At 46.7% G+C, this 16,331-nt stretch overlaps 1 protein-coding gene and 1 long non-coding RNA gene across 3 annotated transcripts in view; one reads left to right on the top strand and one right to left on the bottom strand.

Moving 5' to 3' along the window:
- The window catches only part of LOC119455541 (homeobox protein Hox-A1-like), a 62,728-nt gene extending 47,144 nt beyond the window's left edge, over nt 1–15,584 (top strand). Inside the window, exon 2 of the mRNA XM_037716948.2 lies at nt 8,772–15,584. Within this exon, the coding sequence (XP_037572876.1) occupies nt 8,772–9,124 (353 nt within the window). The 3' untranslated portion in view covers nt 9,125–15,584. The remainder of the gene's footprint in view (nt 1–8,771) is intronic.
- LOC125946254 (uncharacterized) overlaps nt 1–16,331 on the bottom strand; it is a 456,010-nt gene that overhangs the window by 312,309 nt on the left and 127,370 nt on the right. The window lies entirely within an intron of this gene.

Below are 16,331 nucleotides of genomic sequence, written 5' to 3'. Positions count from 1 at the left end.
GATCGGAATACGGGAATATGAATTATATAGAAAGCAAACGGGTGTCACAGTAGATATTCTAGTTGAAATTAAGAGAAGGAAATGGAATTTCGACAGGCCGTGCAATGGCGAAGAGTTGCTAAGCAGGTTGATTCTTAGGGTGACAAAATGGGCGCTAAGAGAAGGAGCAGGTAGTCGAGGACTGCGCAGGATTAGCTGGTGCGGTCAGATAAGGAAAGTTGCGGGCGTACGATGTAGGCGGCTAATGCAAGACAGGATCACTTGGGTATCTCAAGGAAAAAGTATTTTCACGCAGTGGACATATTAGAGGCTTAGGACCACGATGTCGTATCAGAATAATTACTCTCACTTACTGTCTGATTTCTACCAATCGACGGTTCCCATAACATTAGAAGCAAAATGAACGCGTAATAAATACGATATACACTCTAAATAGTTACGCATTGTGCCTCTGTGGCGTTTTCTATTTCTTAGATTCATATCCAAGGCGTATCGTTCAAGTCTTGTCAGAAGCCACAATGAATATAGTGTCACATAAAAAAAAATATGTTCAGCTCTCTAAAAAAAAAAAAAAAAAAAAAACCCTCCCTGGGGGGAACACAAGACGAGCAGCAATATTTCGTGAAAATGTAGCACTTTCTCCCACCTAGATGCTGATATTTCATTGTTTAAAACGCAACTACCTCGGCCATATGGCATCTCAGAACTTCCAGCTTGTGCTATAAAAGACCACTTTCTTTAATGCTACCATTCAAAGAAGCGCGAGAATTAAAGAATTGTCTGGCTTCCATAATGGAGTACCTCTTGTGGCGGAAAACATTTTTACAGTGAAGCTGTTAGCCTCTAGTTGATCGGGATTTTTCGTGTCCGCGTGCACAGTTTTACTCACACAGAAACAAACGGCAGCTGGAAGGCTTTCTGTTTGAGTTTCTGCGTAACAGAATTATGTTTTCTCGTATATTCTAATTACAATCCGATGCTATCACGTCCGCAGGTTGTGCGTGAATCGTATTTTACGAATTTTCTGACGCAATTTAGTTCGCTAAATTCAATTGGTTCAATAACGCCCTTGAGCTTCACTGTAAACATTCATTTAGCTCAATAATGCACTTGCGCTTGGTGGAGGGCCTAGAAGAATGAGGATGCATGCTGCACCTTCGGTCACGTGCTTGCGGGCGTGACGTCACTTCCGGTGGTGGTGTGTAACGTCGGCAACAGCTTCGCGGTACATCCACTTTCACAGGGTGGAATGAAGCTGGATATATATTTCATTCATACACCACATGGCATAGACGACGTAGTACGTATGGCGGTACGTGGAATGTATGAATGGCAGTACGTATGAATGGCAGTACGTACATGGCAGTACGTGTGAATGTATAACCCTCAGTCGCAGATGATGTGACGATCCATGTTTCTCGGGGCGTTCGGCCGTCTGATACCTATGTAGACCAGAACAATGTAAGCATGTCGCATATCACGTCGAGTGTGCCTGAGTAGATGTCGCCACTGTCACCTTGCTTTGTGGTCACACACACGCTCATATCACACACCCAACTTCTCTCCCTGCGCAAACACGTTCGTCCACCTGATAACGTTTTGCGGAACCCGCATAGCCAGCTGCCTGCAAAATGCTTCGCATAACATCGATTTCTACAGTGCGTGGTATCTGCAAGATAAATACACCTGGCAGCGAAGCTCTTCCATAGGAAGCCCGTATACGTTCAAAACATGGCGGTTCATCAGCGGTTCATGGGGCTTAGCGCCATCTGTGTGAGGAGGGAACACTTCCGGCGGAAGAAAAAATAATGTGACGCCATGTTCGTTAAAAACAGAAGTGACGTCATTTTTTTTTCTCAAAGGCGCGAAATTTCTTTTCGGGGGCTTGCCATTAGAGCTGTATATTGAAATGCCGCGCCATTCGACGTGATGGGCGTTTCGAGCTTTCAGCGCGGAAACCGATGCAGGAAAACGGCTGCCGAAAGCGTACTCTTGTGCAGAACAGCAGATCATACTTTGTTTGGAGGCCGACGAACGCTTTGGGCGTAGAGTGCTCGTCCTTTCGTCGGACGCCAAGCCTAGGGAGCCTACATGCAACGCTTGAATGTAGGCTCCCTAGCCAAGCCCGTCGGCCAGCGCTGTCCCGGGAACGAAAACAACTAAAGTGAACAATTATCTGGCGGTCGCAACTCACTACTTTTGACTGAAAAGGTTAAGAAACAATGAAACTACACGCGTGACCAAATTCAGACACACGTCGACAAGCAAAGCAACACAACTTGTGAGGGGGGGGTATTGTAACAGGTGAACTTTACGAATGCCCCTTTCTGCCCACTTCATGAGAGCTGCATTGCATTGCAAGTGATAGCGGCGGCAACGCCCGCCGCTATCGGTGGGCGCTCTTACGGTGGGCGCTGAAAAAAGGTATTTATTGATCATGATCAAGTAAAATAGAGTTGTTCTTTCTAGAGGCTTTCTAGCTTCTTTTGAAAAGTATGCCACTGACGCATGCGTCGACAAGCGGCGTAGAACACCCTTTCCCGCAGACAAGACAGCGCTTTGAGACGTTTGGCGCGTTTCGATCCGCAACTGCACTAGAAGACACCGATGCATCAGAAATAACGCGAGCTCAAGATGATACAATGGATCACCAATGGAAATTTAAACAATTAATCTAGACATGATGTACTGCATGTAAATATGTGTATTTAATATCCAGTCTGTCTGTATTTCACTGCAGATAAAATCTTTTCTTCGTTTAACATGCCGCTCTTTAATACTGGTATTTATACCTTTAAAACCAAGTTTCATATATAAGTCGAACCCGGATATATCGAATCTGAAGTGCATCACAGAAAAGTTCGATATATAGGTAATGCGATATATAAAATGAAAATTTGGCATTGTACAGCTGCTTACGCATAAACAATAATTCGTTATTTATGTGGGTTCGATATAACCGGCTTCGAGTACACACACATGGTTTATGGGCCACACACGTAAATATCCACTGGAGTTGAGGCTTCCTGCTTATTTAAAGACGATAATCCTTCTATGGCTACCTAAACGCGAAAAACTTAGTCTCTGTCTGTCACTCGATTCAACCGCCCGGCCAAAACCAACCAAGCTACTAGCACTGGTGGCGCGGGGTCATACACGTCAACATTATACAGCGCAAAGGAAACCTCAGGACTATTTGAGGCAAAATATATGCACATAACCGTGATCCGCAGCGTTCATTTAATTAAGAATACACATAGTAGTAGTAGTAGTAGTAGTAGTAGTAGTAAAACTTTATTATAATCAGAAACCGGACAGGCTCCTACCCCAGTCCACAGAGGGGGTAGGGGGTTAAAGACGAAGTTTGTCCAGCAGGGTGGTGCCCCTATTCCAAGGCCCCTCTAGCACGGGCCATCCGCTCAGCTCGTTGGATCAGTCGTAGCTGATCTCGAAGCATATCCAGCGTTGGATCAGTCGTAGCTGATCCAACGCTAGAAGAATACACATAGGACTGGTTTTTACGTTAGTAAATGAAAAATGAACGCGTTAGAAATGTTGTCGAAGAGACGCTACGCGTTAAAAGCAAGCCGACTGAAACCGCGGATCTGTAGCCGGCATTAAGCCAACAGTAATAAAAGGTCCCAACAGATGCCGCGAGAGCAGGGCGAACGCGGGAAATTTGCATTGAATTCAGCAAAACATCCATTGCATCCATCATGCGAGGATTGAGAGGGGAGGGGAAGGTGAGGGGTGGGAGGGAGAAGTGAAGGTGTTACGTATCTGTGGCGGCAGAAGACTATCGTCTTTCGACGCAATTTGCAGCGATGCAAGCAGATATGCGGCCATTTTTTAGTCTTAAAGAATCAATTCATCTCAACATCCCACCAGTTTTTGATTGTACCCATTAGTACCATTAGTAACAAACATGTCTGCAGCGCAGTTCCAGGCCTAGCGTTTGAAGATGTTAGCTTAAAGGTTATGAAGAAAGCGCGAAGATATTTACTGCTAGATATTTACATCATGGTTGCTCAAAAATTCGATTTAGTTATGCGGTCTAAATATGCAGTGCAACCAGAGCACGCACGGATGCTTTTGAATATAGCGTATGTTAGCAGTTCTGGCGCACTTTGCTCCACGAACGGTGTAGTGACGGACATGCCATAGCCGCTGGCTTCTTAGCCTTTCCTGTAGTGGACTAACGCTGAATTTATTGCGATAGCAACCAAAGTCGTTGACAGCCTAAGAATTCAATACAAGCTCCACCCATAAAAACGCAATGTGCCTGCCCGTCACCTTTTATTCACAGTGATTTATTCTAGGGATTAATTCCTATATCTTGGGTTTTTGGTAGAAACTTGGATATTTGGTAGCTTTGTGACGATATCTAGGGATCTTTAAACATTCCGAGGCCTGTTCCCGACGACGGATGCACAAACCTGGTACCGTATTTTGCAGTTACACATGTCAATTTTCACTATTTTGCCCTTCGTCGTTGGCTACGACGCCGATGTCATCTCCGTGATCAGCCACTTTGATGCGATGGATAGGGCAAGAAATGAAGAATGAATCGTTGCAAAATGTAGCCTCTTCAATTGGGGAGACGCAAAATGCAGCTATACACAAGGGAGTGAAAATAGCTTGTAAGTGGTTTTGATTTTGCTTGCGTATCTTGTCGAACGCTGTTGTTCACGGTGTTCACGGTAATCTACGTATGAAAGTTTTGTCCCACCAGAAGAAGCTATAAAATTTTAGCATTAGCCGCTCTCCAGAGAGAAATGGAAAATTATGTCAGTGTACTATGTGCAGGAATAGGGCACCTTGTAGCCTCTAAGAAAACCGGACTTTCGTGTTGTATACATAATAGTAGTAATTGTTTGTTTATTCAGCAAATAAATAAAGCAACAAGGGCAGCGCATTACTATACTAACTCAGACTGCATTGTAACTATGTGGTGTAATCTGCTGACGCCTCAACAGTGGTCAGCTGTGAGGGTGTGGATTGAGGTAGGGAGGAAAAGGACAGAAAGAGGCCATCGAAAGTGTTTTGTCAAGTAGAAATCAATCCAAGCAAGCGGTCTGTTGAGATGCGTTTTATAGCGAATAATTCACTAATACGGCAAATGCTAGATCTGTGTCAGTCTTTTTCACCGGCCTTGAAAGAGCACCTGTAAAATAATACGTGTTTTCTCGGGAGAGCTCAAAACACTTATAAGTAGCCGCCACTTTGGAACACGTGAGCGACGCAATTTCAGTAGGAAGTTGCAGAAGTTCGAGCCAATTCATGACGGTTCTTGCAGCATGAGACGAGTTGAGGGGCAAATGATAAGTGCGCCACCTAGGTTTTGGAGCTGTGGTATACTTGTTTTTCGTACTATATATAGTAGCGCCATTATTAATAAAGCGGGCTGTCGACTCGTGAAAAATAATATATTTTTCTAGATGTAGTGATTTTCTGCCAAACTACGAATATTTGAGGGCTTGTTTGTGTGTATTTTGACAAAGGAGGTTGGCATCACTCCGGAAGATCCGAGCCAGCTGGAGTTCACTCACAGCTAAGTGGCTTTGCTCTGCTAATGGGAATGCTCTAGAACAGTGGAAACATAATTTCTCGTTGTTTCAAGCTAAAATATTACCTTTGAGTACTGATAACAGGATCAACAAAATATCAAAGTTGCTAAGACGTTCAGGCGTAGGGTAGCCAACCGGACTCTTGACTAGTTAACATCCCTGCCTTCCTTATATCACTCTCTTTCTCAGGTTTCATCCTAACCCAAAGACATATCTGTATATGATGAAAACAGACGTTTTAAACACGCTAATTCGCTTCACGCCACGGAATGGAACACAGCTAATTGGCTGAAACATCGATATGCAAATCGTTTTTGAGTTGGACAGCGTACCATTGACCCTTTTCATTCTTAGGTTGTCACCGACGATAGCCACCATCGTGGTATCCTGGTATCAACAGCGCATGAGTGGCCCGCGCGTAAACCGAGGGTTAGAAGACCTCTGGAGATGCGCAGTGCGTTCAACTGAAAAAAAAAAAAAAAAAACGCTTAACCTTGCACTCGGCCGAGCAACGCTTGAAACAGCGAAGCTGGGCGATCGTAGCCCAGCATTTTCCGGAAGTGCGCCTGAACTTTTCATCTTATTACTCATGATGATGATAATTTCTTTTCGCGCGTCTCGGACTTCCGGCCGTCACTGTGCGTTGCATAGCGCAGCTTGCAACACCGACACCGCGTTCCAATGCCGACACCGCGTTCCAGGAGACCCGCTCCGTGAATGCGTCTCTCTCTCTCTCGCTCTCACAACGCGCAAAACCTCTTCACCTCGCAGAGCACGAACGTGCGAACGCGCCAGCTGTGGACAAAGACGACGACGCTCGAACGCAATCATATGGTTCGCATAAATGCATGCTCTGCAAGCGTGGCTGTATTCCATTTGACCTCATTAAGCTCTTGGGCCTCCACAGCATTTGGCGAACTAGGATGGCAGTGCGGAACGCTGACATAGACGCGAAACCGATAAGGCTATATTTCAAGGAGAGCATTAATAGAGTTATTACTGTGTACCAGTTTCAAACCCCAGAGCCGGAATGGCTCCCAAGAGTTGAAGAATTGTTAAACATGCCCGAATATTAACGGGATAGCGCAAAGCCAGTTCCGGGAATCTGTTCCCTCGAATATATGTTTTTGTGTAATTCTGCTGTTCAATATGACAATAAAAAAAAAAGTCTGTACAGCCCAGTGGTTACGACGCTCGCCTTGGGACCGGGGGTAGACGGGTTCGAATCCCGCTTCGGCAAGAAAGTTTATTTTATTTTCTTTCTTTGTAGTTTCTTGACACGCACCACAAATTACTGCTGGCTTCAACAGCTCGGCTGATAAAAAATTGGTAAAGCCAAGTCGACGCACCGTCACGTTTTGTTCAGTCGGCTTCTGCAGGAACCAGGGCAGGGTACTGGCTTCCACTGCTGGCGCGAGCGTTGTGGGTACACGTATTAGCGTTCCTGCAGAGCAACTGTGTATACCGCTACGTGCTACATACACTGGTCTAAGCAGCATACGGATAGTAATTAAACGTCAAGCTAAATCTATCCACGGCTGCACTGGAACGCACAACTCTCAAGCGAAATTATAAACCTTAGTATCGCTATAGCAGCTTCGCCCTTCAGGTGACACTGCCGAATTCTTTCTAAACACGTGAGGTGTTTTTGTTCTGTTGCTGCAATTGAGGCGCGGGTGTGCTTACCTATAGTGAAGTTAGCCACTTGCTGAGACTAGGTATTCTGCTGCAGAGTAATCATTTTTTTAGGGGGGGGGGGGGTTGATTAACATTTCCTTTTACATTCACACGAGGAATGAATTCTTCCCTCGTGTGAATGTAAAAGGAAATGTTAATCAACACACGTTCCTAAGAAGATTTTACGAAACTGATTGTTCTTGTTTTTGGTTTTTTCACTAGTTCCGTTGTCTTTTGTTTTATGGTGGGAGTGTTCAATATTGTTCTCCCACTTCACTTTTGTGACGTACTTTAGGATTTATTTTTCTAGTGCTTCCTGCGAGTGACGTCGCACCTGTGGCAGCATTGAAGTATAGACAAATAACACAACAATAAAAAATAACGCCGCAGCCAGTTAAGCAAGGCATATTCTGATAGTACAAGCACAGATATAAGTACAACATATATTTTTTTAAATATTACGAGCAAGGGTGCAGTTACAGGAAATTTATTGGAATAAGCTAAGGAAGTCACGTAAAACAGGAAAATACGAAGCTTTCTCATGAAGCATATTAATGAATTTTTCAGAATTTGCTAAGACGATTCAGGCAGCTAGCATGCGAGTGAACGATGACACTTCAATAATCAATAAATCAATAAAGCGTTCCAATCATTACCTGTATCGACAGGGAACCCCTGTCTGTTCTGTACTAACATGCTATACATGAGTTGCTCTTGAGATATTGGGGTAGATGGACGGTTGTTGGTAGATTGAGGATACGTCAGTTATCCATACGTTATTTTAAGGTGCCGTTCTCGGCCCATGACCTGTTACTACACTTGCGAGTCATACAGCGAAAGCCTTGTTTGGGCCCCTGCATAGCACGGGACTGGAAGGACGGTTTTAGCACAGGACTGTTAGGTGGTACATGGATACGAATTCACTACTTCCCTCATTATCATTAATCCCTACACTTCCATTTTCCATCCTTTTTTCCAGTGCAGAGTAGCTTTCTAGATCCCATCTACTCAGGCCGAACTCTCTGCCTTTCCTGTAAATACAATGTCTCTCCCTCTGGACTTGGTGTGCACCTTAAAGGGTGCGCGCAATTAATGCTCCCTCTCTTCCGTTGTTTCTCTCTTTTCGCCTTTTTATCCCTTCCCCTCTTGTCCAGGGTAGCAAACCGGACGTTTTCTGGTTAATCTTCCTGCCTTTCCTTGCATCTCGCCCCCATGAAGCCATTCGTGCGCTACTGCAGTTTTTGAGGAACGCCAGCCTCAGTGACCGATATTAGTCATGCTCTCTCCCACTTTTCCTCTTACTCCTTGGGTAGCAAACAGGACACTCCTCTGGTTGACCTCCCTGCCTTATACCTCTCCTTTGCTTTCTCTCTCTCCCTCTTTAGGGAGATAGAGAAAGTGTAACCGGTAGTTATGCTACAGGTCATACTGCCATTCTCTTGAATACTGTGCATACATGTGCGCGAGCTCGCCCTCATCCACTTCCTTGCGTTTACCGCGGGCCCTCTCCTCCTCTTCTCGTTCCAGTGCCCAAGCACGAGTACGGCGGCTTCGGCGCGGGCGGCGCCGGCGGTCCGTGCGGTCCCAACGGCACGGGCCGCACAAACTTCACCACCAAGCAGTTGACGGAGCTGGAGAAGGAGTTCCACTTCAACAAGTACCTGACGCGCGCGCGGCGCATCGAGATCGCCACGGCGCTGCAGCTGAACGAGACGCAGGTGAAGATCTGGTTCCAGAACCGCCGCATGAAGCAGAAGAAGCGCATGAAAGAGGGCCTCATCCCGCCCGAGTCCTCACCGCCGGACGGGGCCACGTCGGCCGGCACGCTCTCGCCGGGAAAGCTGTCGCCGCCGTCGCCCCAGCAGAAGGACAGCCAGTGAGCGCCCAGCGTGCGGCCAAAGCTGCCTGCATGCGGCGAAATACGTCATGGGCCAGTGTCTAGACCCTTCTTCCACGAGCTGTGTCAGCCCACGGCCGCCACGCGTTAAACCCCCCACTGAAACCCGGGGCGCACCACCACCACCACCATCGATTCTCGCTCTCTCTCGTATTCGCGGCCGTTCGACCAGGCCCCGTGCGTCACCCCGTGCGTCACCTGCTTGCTTCATGGGCATCTTGAGCACAACACAAGTGCCGCGTAGGTGCAACGCGGGTGTGCTGCAGGTGCATCTACTGTGCAGTTTTGGTGTAGCTTTGGGGCAGCTCTGGTGTAGCTTTGGTGCAGTAAAGGCGTGCTGTTCTGGTGCTGCCCTCGTGCAGCTACAGAGCTGCGCCGGCGCTGCCACTGCTCTTCCACTTCCGGCGTGGAGAATATGAGTGAAACCGAAATACAAAGAAAGGTCGAAAGTAAAGCGAAAAGATTTATGAAATATCGGCAAATTTTAAAAACGCCGGCAAAAGTGGCGTCTCAGACGTCGGAATCGCGTATGGAAATTCAGATTCGTGTTCGAAGCGCTCAACTCGCCAAAAACGACAACCACTGATCGCTTATTTGGTTTTCTGTAGAATTAATTAGCAGCGTTTGTGGCGTTTGTTCCGAAATCCCACGCCGAAATTGAAGTGAGCAGAGATACGTTACTTGCGATGAGTGAAGTCGGTGCGACTAGCTTCCTATCCTCTCTCTTTTTCGTTCACTGCCATCGTACTAGTTGCACAGTGCGGGCATGCACTCATGTATCGCATGGGAAGCAGTATGGTCCGTGTACGTTTAATAAGTGAAGCGTTGCGTGTTATAGGGTAAATATATAGTCGCTTTAAGAACAGCCTATTTTCACAGTGATCTTAGTGGCTCCTATATCCGCTCTTCCCCCGAGCACTTGCTAAATATTCGAATACATGCGCTTAACACACCTAAATCGAATTACCTATCCGTCACAAGTTTCGGCCAAAAACGAAGAAACCGTTTATTCGTCGGTCAAGAAAAGACTGCAGCGCATTGAATTAGACAACATGTTGTGAACGCTGTCTTTGTAACATTGTAGCATTTTTCACGCTAGTAGTAATACGCTGTGTGACTTTTTTGAATAATCTATCTGTCTCAACTTTTGAAAAATCCATCCGTCTCAAGCTTTGTTGCGTGTGGTAGGCCGCAGTGGCGCCACTAGGAACTCGAGTGACGTCTATAGCAGAGAGAGCGCCAACGAGGGCGCTCAGGGGAAACCTTAGGTGTCAGAAATGTAAGCAAGTACCGAAGATGCAAAGTGGAGAAGGCAGGGAACAGTTCGCTCGTGTGGGGGGCGCCACAGTCCTATAGAACGTGCCACGCCCGAGTTTCTTTCTACCGTTTTCTTCATTTCATCGCCGGACCAGTTTGATTCTCGAAAGCCCCGCATCCAATCGTTCTTGACAGCCGTCGCTTGTGGGTGAATCGCGTGGGTCGCAAGGCGAGGCGGGAGCCAAAGACGCGACGAGCGGCCGCTTTCCAACGCGCCTTCGCGAGGATGTTGTAGGAAGCCTAAACTTATGGGAGCAAAACAGTGCGAAATAAAAAAAAGAAAGAGCTTGTCTCAGGGATGTATATGCCCTCTTGACACAGAATGCCATTCGATGGTAGTTTGTAGGCAAACTATAGCGCTGCTTTCTTCAAGGGGAAGGCAGGGCCCGAAAGATGTTCGAACTTCATGCTGGGGTCTTCAACGTCGTTTAGAAGAGCGCTCGAGTGGTCATGATGATATTAAACGCACACCAGGAAAGCTTCAGCGCAGTGTTTCCGCGCACATCACGTGCATATTTTTAATTACGCGCAAATGAGCAAAAATAAACAACCTTGCAAAAAAAAAAAAAGAACGGGCAAGTTTGCATGCATTCGGTCGCGCAAAGCTTAGGCACAGTGAAACTTACTGGCTGCTACTGCTGGTATTAACTTGGTTGCCTTCTAGGTCATAACTTAGTTTAACTGAACTACGCATGTAGGAAGGTATTCTCGAGCGATCATTTTCAGAGGTACCTTCCCTTTCGCGACATTTCGCGTGACTAGCGCTGGACGCGTCGGTGCCTACGAGCGACAGCGTTCCTGGCAGGCCACAGACGCAAGCAGGCTAACCAAGGTTGGCACAGTGCCAAGAACGCTGCTGCTTGCGGACGCCGAACGCGTTGGAGGATAGCCGCTCGTTATCAGTCGGCCAGCTTCGCTGTGTCTTGAGCTTTGCGCGGCCTAGTACAAGCTTTCGATTTTTTTTTTCTCCTGGCTCAGCGTGCCGCGGAGAGAGGAGAGGCGGGGGTCGGGATGGCAGGGAGCTGGCGAGGAGCAGACCGCGTGCTCCTCCGTGTTGCCATGGCTACGGCGCGGCAGTTTCTTGGCACGCACCACAAATTACGGCTGGCTTAAACAGGTTTGCTGTTAATAATTAGGATTGCGCTGGTTCGTTCGAGAAAATCACCTGTTCGTTCGCCCTTCATTTGACAGATTTGTCGCACTCTTTTCATATTCCGCACATTTTTTCCAATTTCATTTTTCATTTCTTTTTTTTTTCTTTTGTGGTGAAAGTGTCAGGCACATTTCTGAATTGTTCGGTCATGTGGCAGTTCGAGTCACGAGAACTGAAAGCTTTCTCTTCGATTTCTCCACAATGGGAGTAGTGCTAACGGTTGAGTTTCCATCGATGGCCTCTCCACTTGGTGTAGCTGCCCGAAAGTCTCCAAGTGTCTAGATATCGGTTTACGCATCTTCGAAACATGATTACCAGAGGTCGGCTTTTTTGTTACATAAATATATAAGAATTTGATTCCGGGGCCAAAACCACGACCTGATTATGAGGCACGCCGTAGTGGGTGACTCTGGATTAAACTTGACCACATGGGGTTTCTTAACGTGCATAAAGCGCGGTACACGAACGTTTTTGCATTCTTCCCCGTTCGAGATGCAGTCGCCGCGGCCGGGGATTGAACCCGGGTCCTCGGGCTCAGTAGCGCAACTTCACACTACCCGAGCTACCGCGCCGAGTGCATTAATATATGGCAAGAGAGAGAGAATAAGGGTGGGAGAAGGTACTAGCGTGGTGGTGCGCCCTTCCGCGAAGGCCGTCTGCACAGCGTCCTAACAGCAGCAGCTAGCGCGCCTTCAAGGGAAAAAAAAAACAACACAAGAAGGCATACAAGCCCGAAGACAGAGACGCTCGTCCGAGTGACCACATTTTTTTTTTCTTCTTCGCTCATCAAAGTGCAATGTCCCTTCTCCGTCGCTCTCAGCTCGAAGTTGGGGAAGATGATTACAAACTGCCCGCTGCACTCCGCTCATTTTCCCCTCACCACTCGTGCATCCCCCTCCCCCACCCCCTCAACCCCAGCAACCTTAACGGACAGTGAGTGTGAACAGCCGGCTACGGAACACCGACAGAGGACACGACGAACGCCGAACTGCTTTGTCCCTAGCGTGTCAGTGTGTCCGAAGGACCTCCGACGACAAAAGAAAGAGAGCGCGCGCACACACGCATGGACTCTCCCAGTGATGAAAAATAAGCGTGTGCGCATACTGTGATCCATTCGAACATTCTTACTGTTTTTTTTTTGTTTTTTTTTTGTTTTTTTGTGCTTGCACGCATGCAATTCTGGCTGCGTCTTTCTTTCTCTGATGCCACTTGTATGTATGTGTTTTCTGCTGATTGTCTTTTTCTGCCGGGACCATCTTGTTCTTTCTTTTCTTTCTCTCTCTCGCTGCACATGGCCCGGCCGCCGTTATTCAGGAAGTGAAGTGCTGCTCTTTTATTTTCCCCGCCCCCGGGAGGACGAACCCTTGTACATTGCGTCATATTTTCTTTTTGTGACATACCGTTGTTCTTATTGTTTTATTTTCGCTCTCTGTCTACTTTATTTTTCTCTCGTGCACATCGGGGACAGAACCAGTGTCTTCTATACAGTGTCTATTCTATACTATACAACGTGGCGGCGTTTTGGCGTCGTCGTTTCCAACAGGGTATCTACATTGAACGCGCGACGGTCGCCCGCGAAGTAGCCGCGGATGTGAACATACGCAACACACGCGGGTGGTATTCATGGCGTGAGTTCTTCTTGCCGGGTCTCGGGACTTTTTCTCTGAGCTGTGACATTTTGTCTCCGATCACAAGCGACTCAGTTATTCCAGACAGCGTGACATCGGCGACCGTGTGCTATACTGTTGTAAGTCACAAACCTTATACTTATACTAGCGACACCTGGTGGTGACGCGTGCAACGACAGCAGTCCTCCTCGAGCTATTGTTTCGGAGTGCTACATCTTTCGTCAGCTAATTCTGATCACAAAAGAAAAATAGCGTCGTTCTTTCCTTCGTTTTCCTTTAATAAGCGCGTAGGAAATACTAAGCAACAAAAAACGTGCCCTTATTGCAAATGAAACCGAGGAGTCTGCTCACCACCGATATTGTTCTAGCGCATGGAGTGAATGTAGATTGGCTATATGGATGAAAGATGGAAACGTATATGCTCATATAGTCTCTTATAAAATGGCGGCGTTATCGTGTGCCTCAAGTCCTTTCTTTTGCTGATCGTTGAGCACGCAGCAATTGGGGTTGGGTGATAACTGTGTTACACAACAAAACGTGAAGGACCAGGCAGGCTGTCGTTGTACGGGCAACGCCCCGTCATCTGTTCTCTCTTCGAACATCCGCTGTAATAATAGGCAGCTATGTGACAGTTGATCTACACTTGATTATATTTATTAGAGTTTTTAGCTGCATTAAGTGTGCGAATCTTATATTTTCGGAGCTACTTTATACTATATCCACACCACTGTGTTTGCGATTGGTGCCCAAGGTCAGTTCAACGCAAACCATAACCTTAAAATAGGGTGTCGCTACTTCGAACAGAAAGGGACACGCCGTGGCATTTCCGATTGCAATGTGCGAGGACCAGGGTGAACATTTTGGCTTTTCTGAGGGAATGGCGGAAATGGTAATGGTCGTTCACTGACAAGCACTGTACGTCGCCATCACTACGGTCGTCAAGACTGTAGCCATTGATAAGAAAGAAACATGTGGCTTGTGCCGAGAAAGCTTTTATTGCTCACTCGATTAACATGCCTATACAGTTCAGTTCTTGTTTTCGTGTGAGGAAATGAGCGCACTGACTGCGTCTTACTTAATTGCATAGATGTCTTAATAATGGAAAAGTTTATGAGGCTAGCTGTTGAGACCTGCTTTATTTGCACTAACTGGGCTATCTGAGCGGATAATTAAACATTGGCACATAGTCGAGAGCTTTATTTGGACGTCATTGAAGCTGAAGCCTTCGAAGATACATTTCTTCTCGGCAGTCGAAATTTGAAGTTACAGCTTGTAACGATTTCCTCGTCGTTTAAAAGCACTGCTCGATATAACATAGTAGTTAATGATGCTCTATAATGCAGATAATGAGGGTTCCACTATAGTTAGAGCGATTTACATGCTTAGCCATTGTCCAATTCTATGATGTTGTCGAATTGCGTCATCCAGCATTTTCTGATTGGCTCCAAAGTGGGCCCCCTTTTTCTGATTGGCTCAATTGAGAAGGCATGACGAAATTAGGTTAACGGCAGCTATCTTGGTCGACGAAGCGCCAAGCTTTGTTTAAACACATTTCGCTTTTCAGGACTCGCATTCTGCCAATAGAGATGTAAATTTTCACCCAATCGATTGCATCGCAGCTATACAGTCACCGAAATCTATTCTCGACACAGTGTGACAGTTGCTCAAAAATTGTGCTTACAAACCTTCACAATGCAGGCACGTGTCTCATTTCTGGAACTGAGAATGCGGGCTAACAAAAACAAAATAGGCAACATGTAAACAAAATAGACAACGTGCAAACGCTGTGAGTGAGCGACATGTTCGGTCCAGACAGTGCTCCGAAAATTTCGACAGCTCTCCAACATACATGCGGCCGTTTTTTCGGCAATTCACTTTCTAACGACACCAATACATCAGCTATATAGAGCCATTGGACTCGTATTGTAAGAATTGCTACGTCAATGAGCTCGAGTGCATTCGGGACTGCAGATGCTTTCAAAGGTTGAGAACGCCTGCCTCCTTAACAATGCACGCACGAACGCGTATAACGGTAATGAATTCGCTCGGTCTGATACGCGCCCGAACGATGAGTCGTTGCTTCTACGAGTACACACCTTGACAGACGTCTTTCCCGAGTGTGTTTTTGACTGCTCAGTGTAAATAAGAGGCCGTTCAACGCGATCGCCCGAATCGCGCGGGCTCAAGCCTCCGATCGCGCGCGCATGCGCGCTACGGGAAGAGCGAACTTCGACAATAGCGCACGCTGCAGTACGCATGCGCAAACCGCTGGATGTACAGGGAAACGCGGCAAAACCAATCGGAGAAATCAGGGTCGTGGAGCATCGCAGAGACTGTTTTTTTTTCTCTCTCTCTCTTCTAGATGCTCCACTTTAGATATATAAATAAAGCGGTCTATAAATAAAAATATATATATTATATATATACATAAGATTCCCCGAATTATGTACAGGTTTTAAAGACGTCTTATGTACAGTTTCTACACGCCTTCTACTGTAAGCCTCGTGAGACTCCGGAGAGGCTGAATACGCCGTGCACGTTTGCGTTGTTGGTGCTTACGTTTGTTCGCCTCGACTTTCCCCCAGCACGCGGCATCAGCTTCTGCCGAGGCTCCACAATCGAACAGGGTATCCGAATATAGGCCTTACGTCCTCGTCGCTTCGGAACTGACTTCGCGACACTTGAGGAAGGGAAGAAGTGAAAGAATACCGACACCTGAGCTTTGATAGTTTATTTCTGTGTTTCGCATCGCCTTAGAAAAAAAAAATAAAGCTCGCGCCGGGTTGTTTCAGATGTTGTAGGTCTTAGAAGCTCTGTGCTTCACGCTTGTGCTGTCAGAGGGCGCGACGTCAAAGAAATACAGAGATTTGGTGGCGATGACGGCATTGTTGTTCCGCGTAAAATCTGTCTGTCTCTCCGCTTTACTCTTTCAAATTTTTTTTAGAAAATGTAAAATTGCTTTCTGCTCACCACCTGTCCCGTGCACTTTCTCGTTTTAACTTATTGTGTTTTGCGAGGAGGCGTTTGCGTTTCTGTAAACGATGACTGAATAAAAAAAAGTAAGTCAAAACTGTGAAATGTCTCGTCTATAG

The sequence above is a fragment of the Dermacentor silvarum genome, chromosome 6 (genome assembly GCF_013339745.2).
Source record: "Dermacentor silvarum isolate Dsil-2018 chromosome 6, BIME_Dsil_1.4, whole genome shotgun sequence".
In the NCBI taxonomy this organism is placed as follows: Eukaryota; Metazoa; Arthropoda; class Arachnida; order Ixodida; family Ixodidae; genus Dermacentor; species Dermacentor silvarum.
Note: the sequence above shows the minus strand (reverse complement) of the source record. Positions and strands in the feature narration are given on the sequence as shown.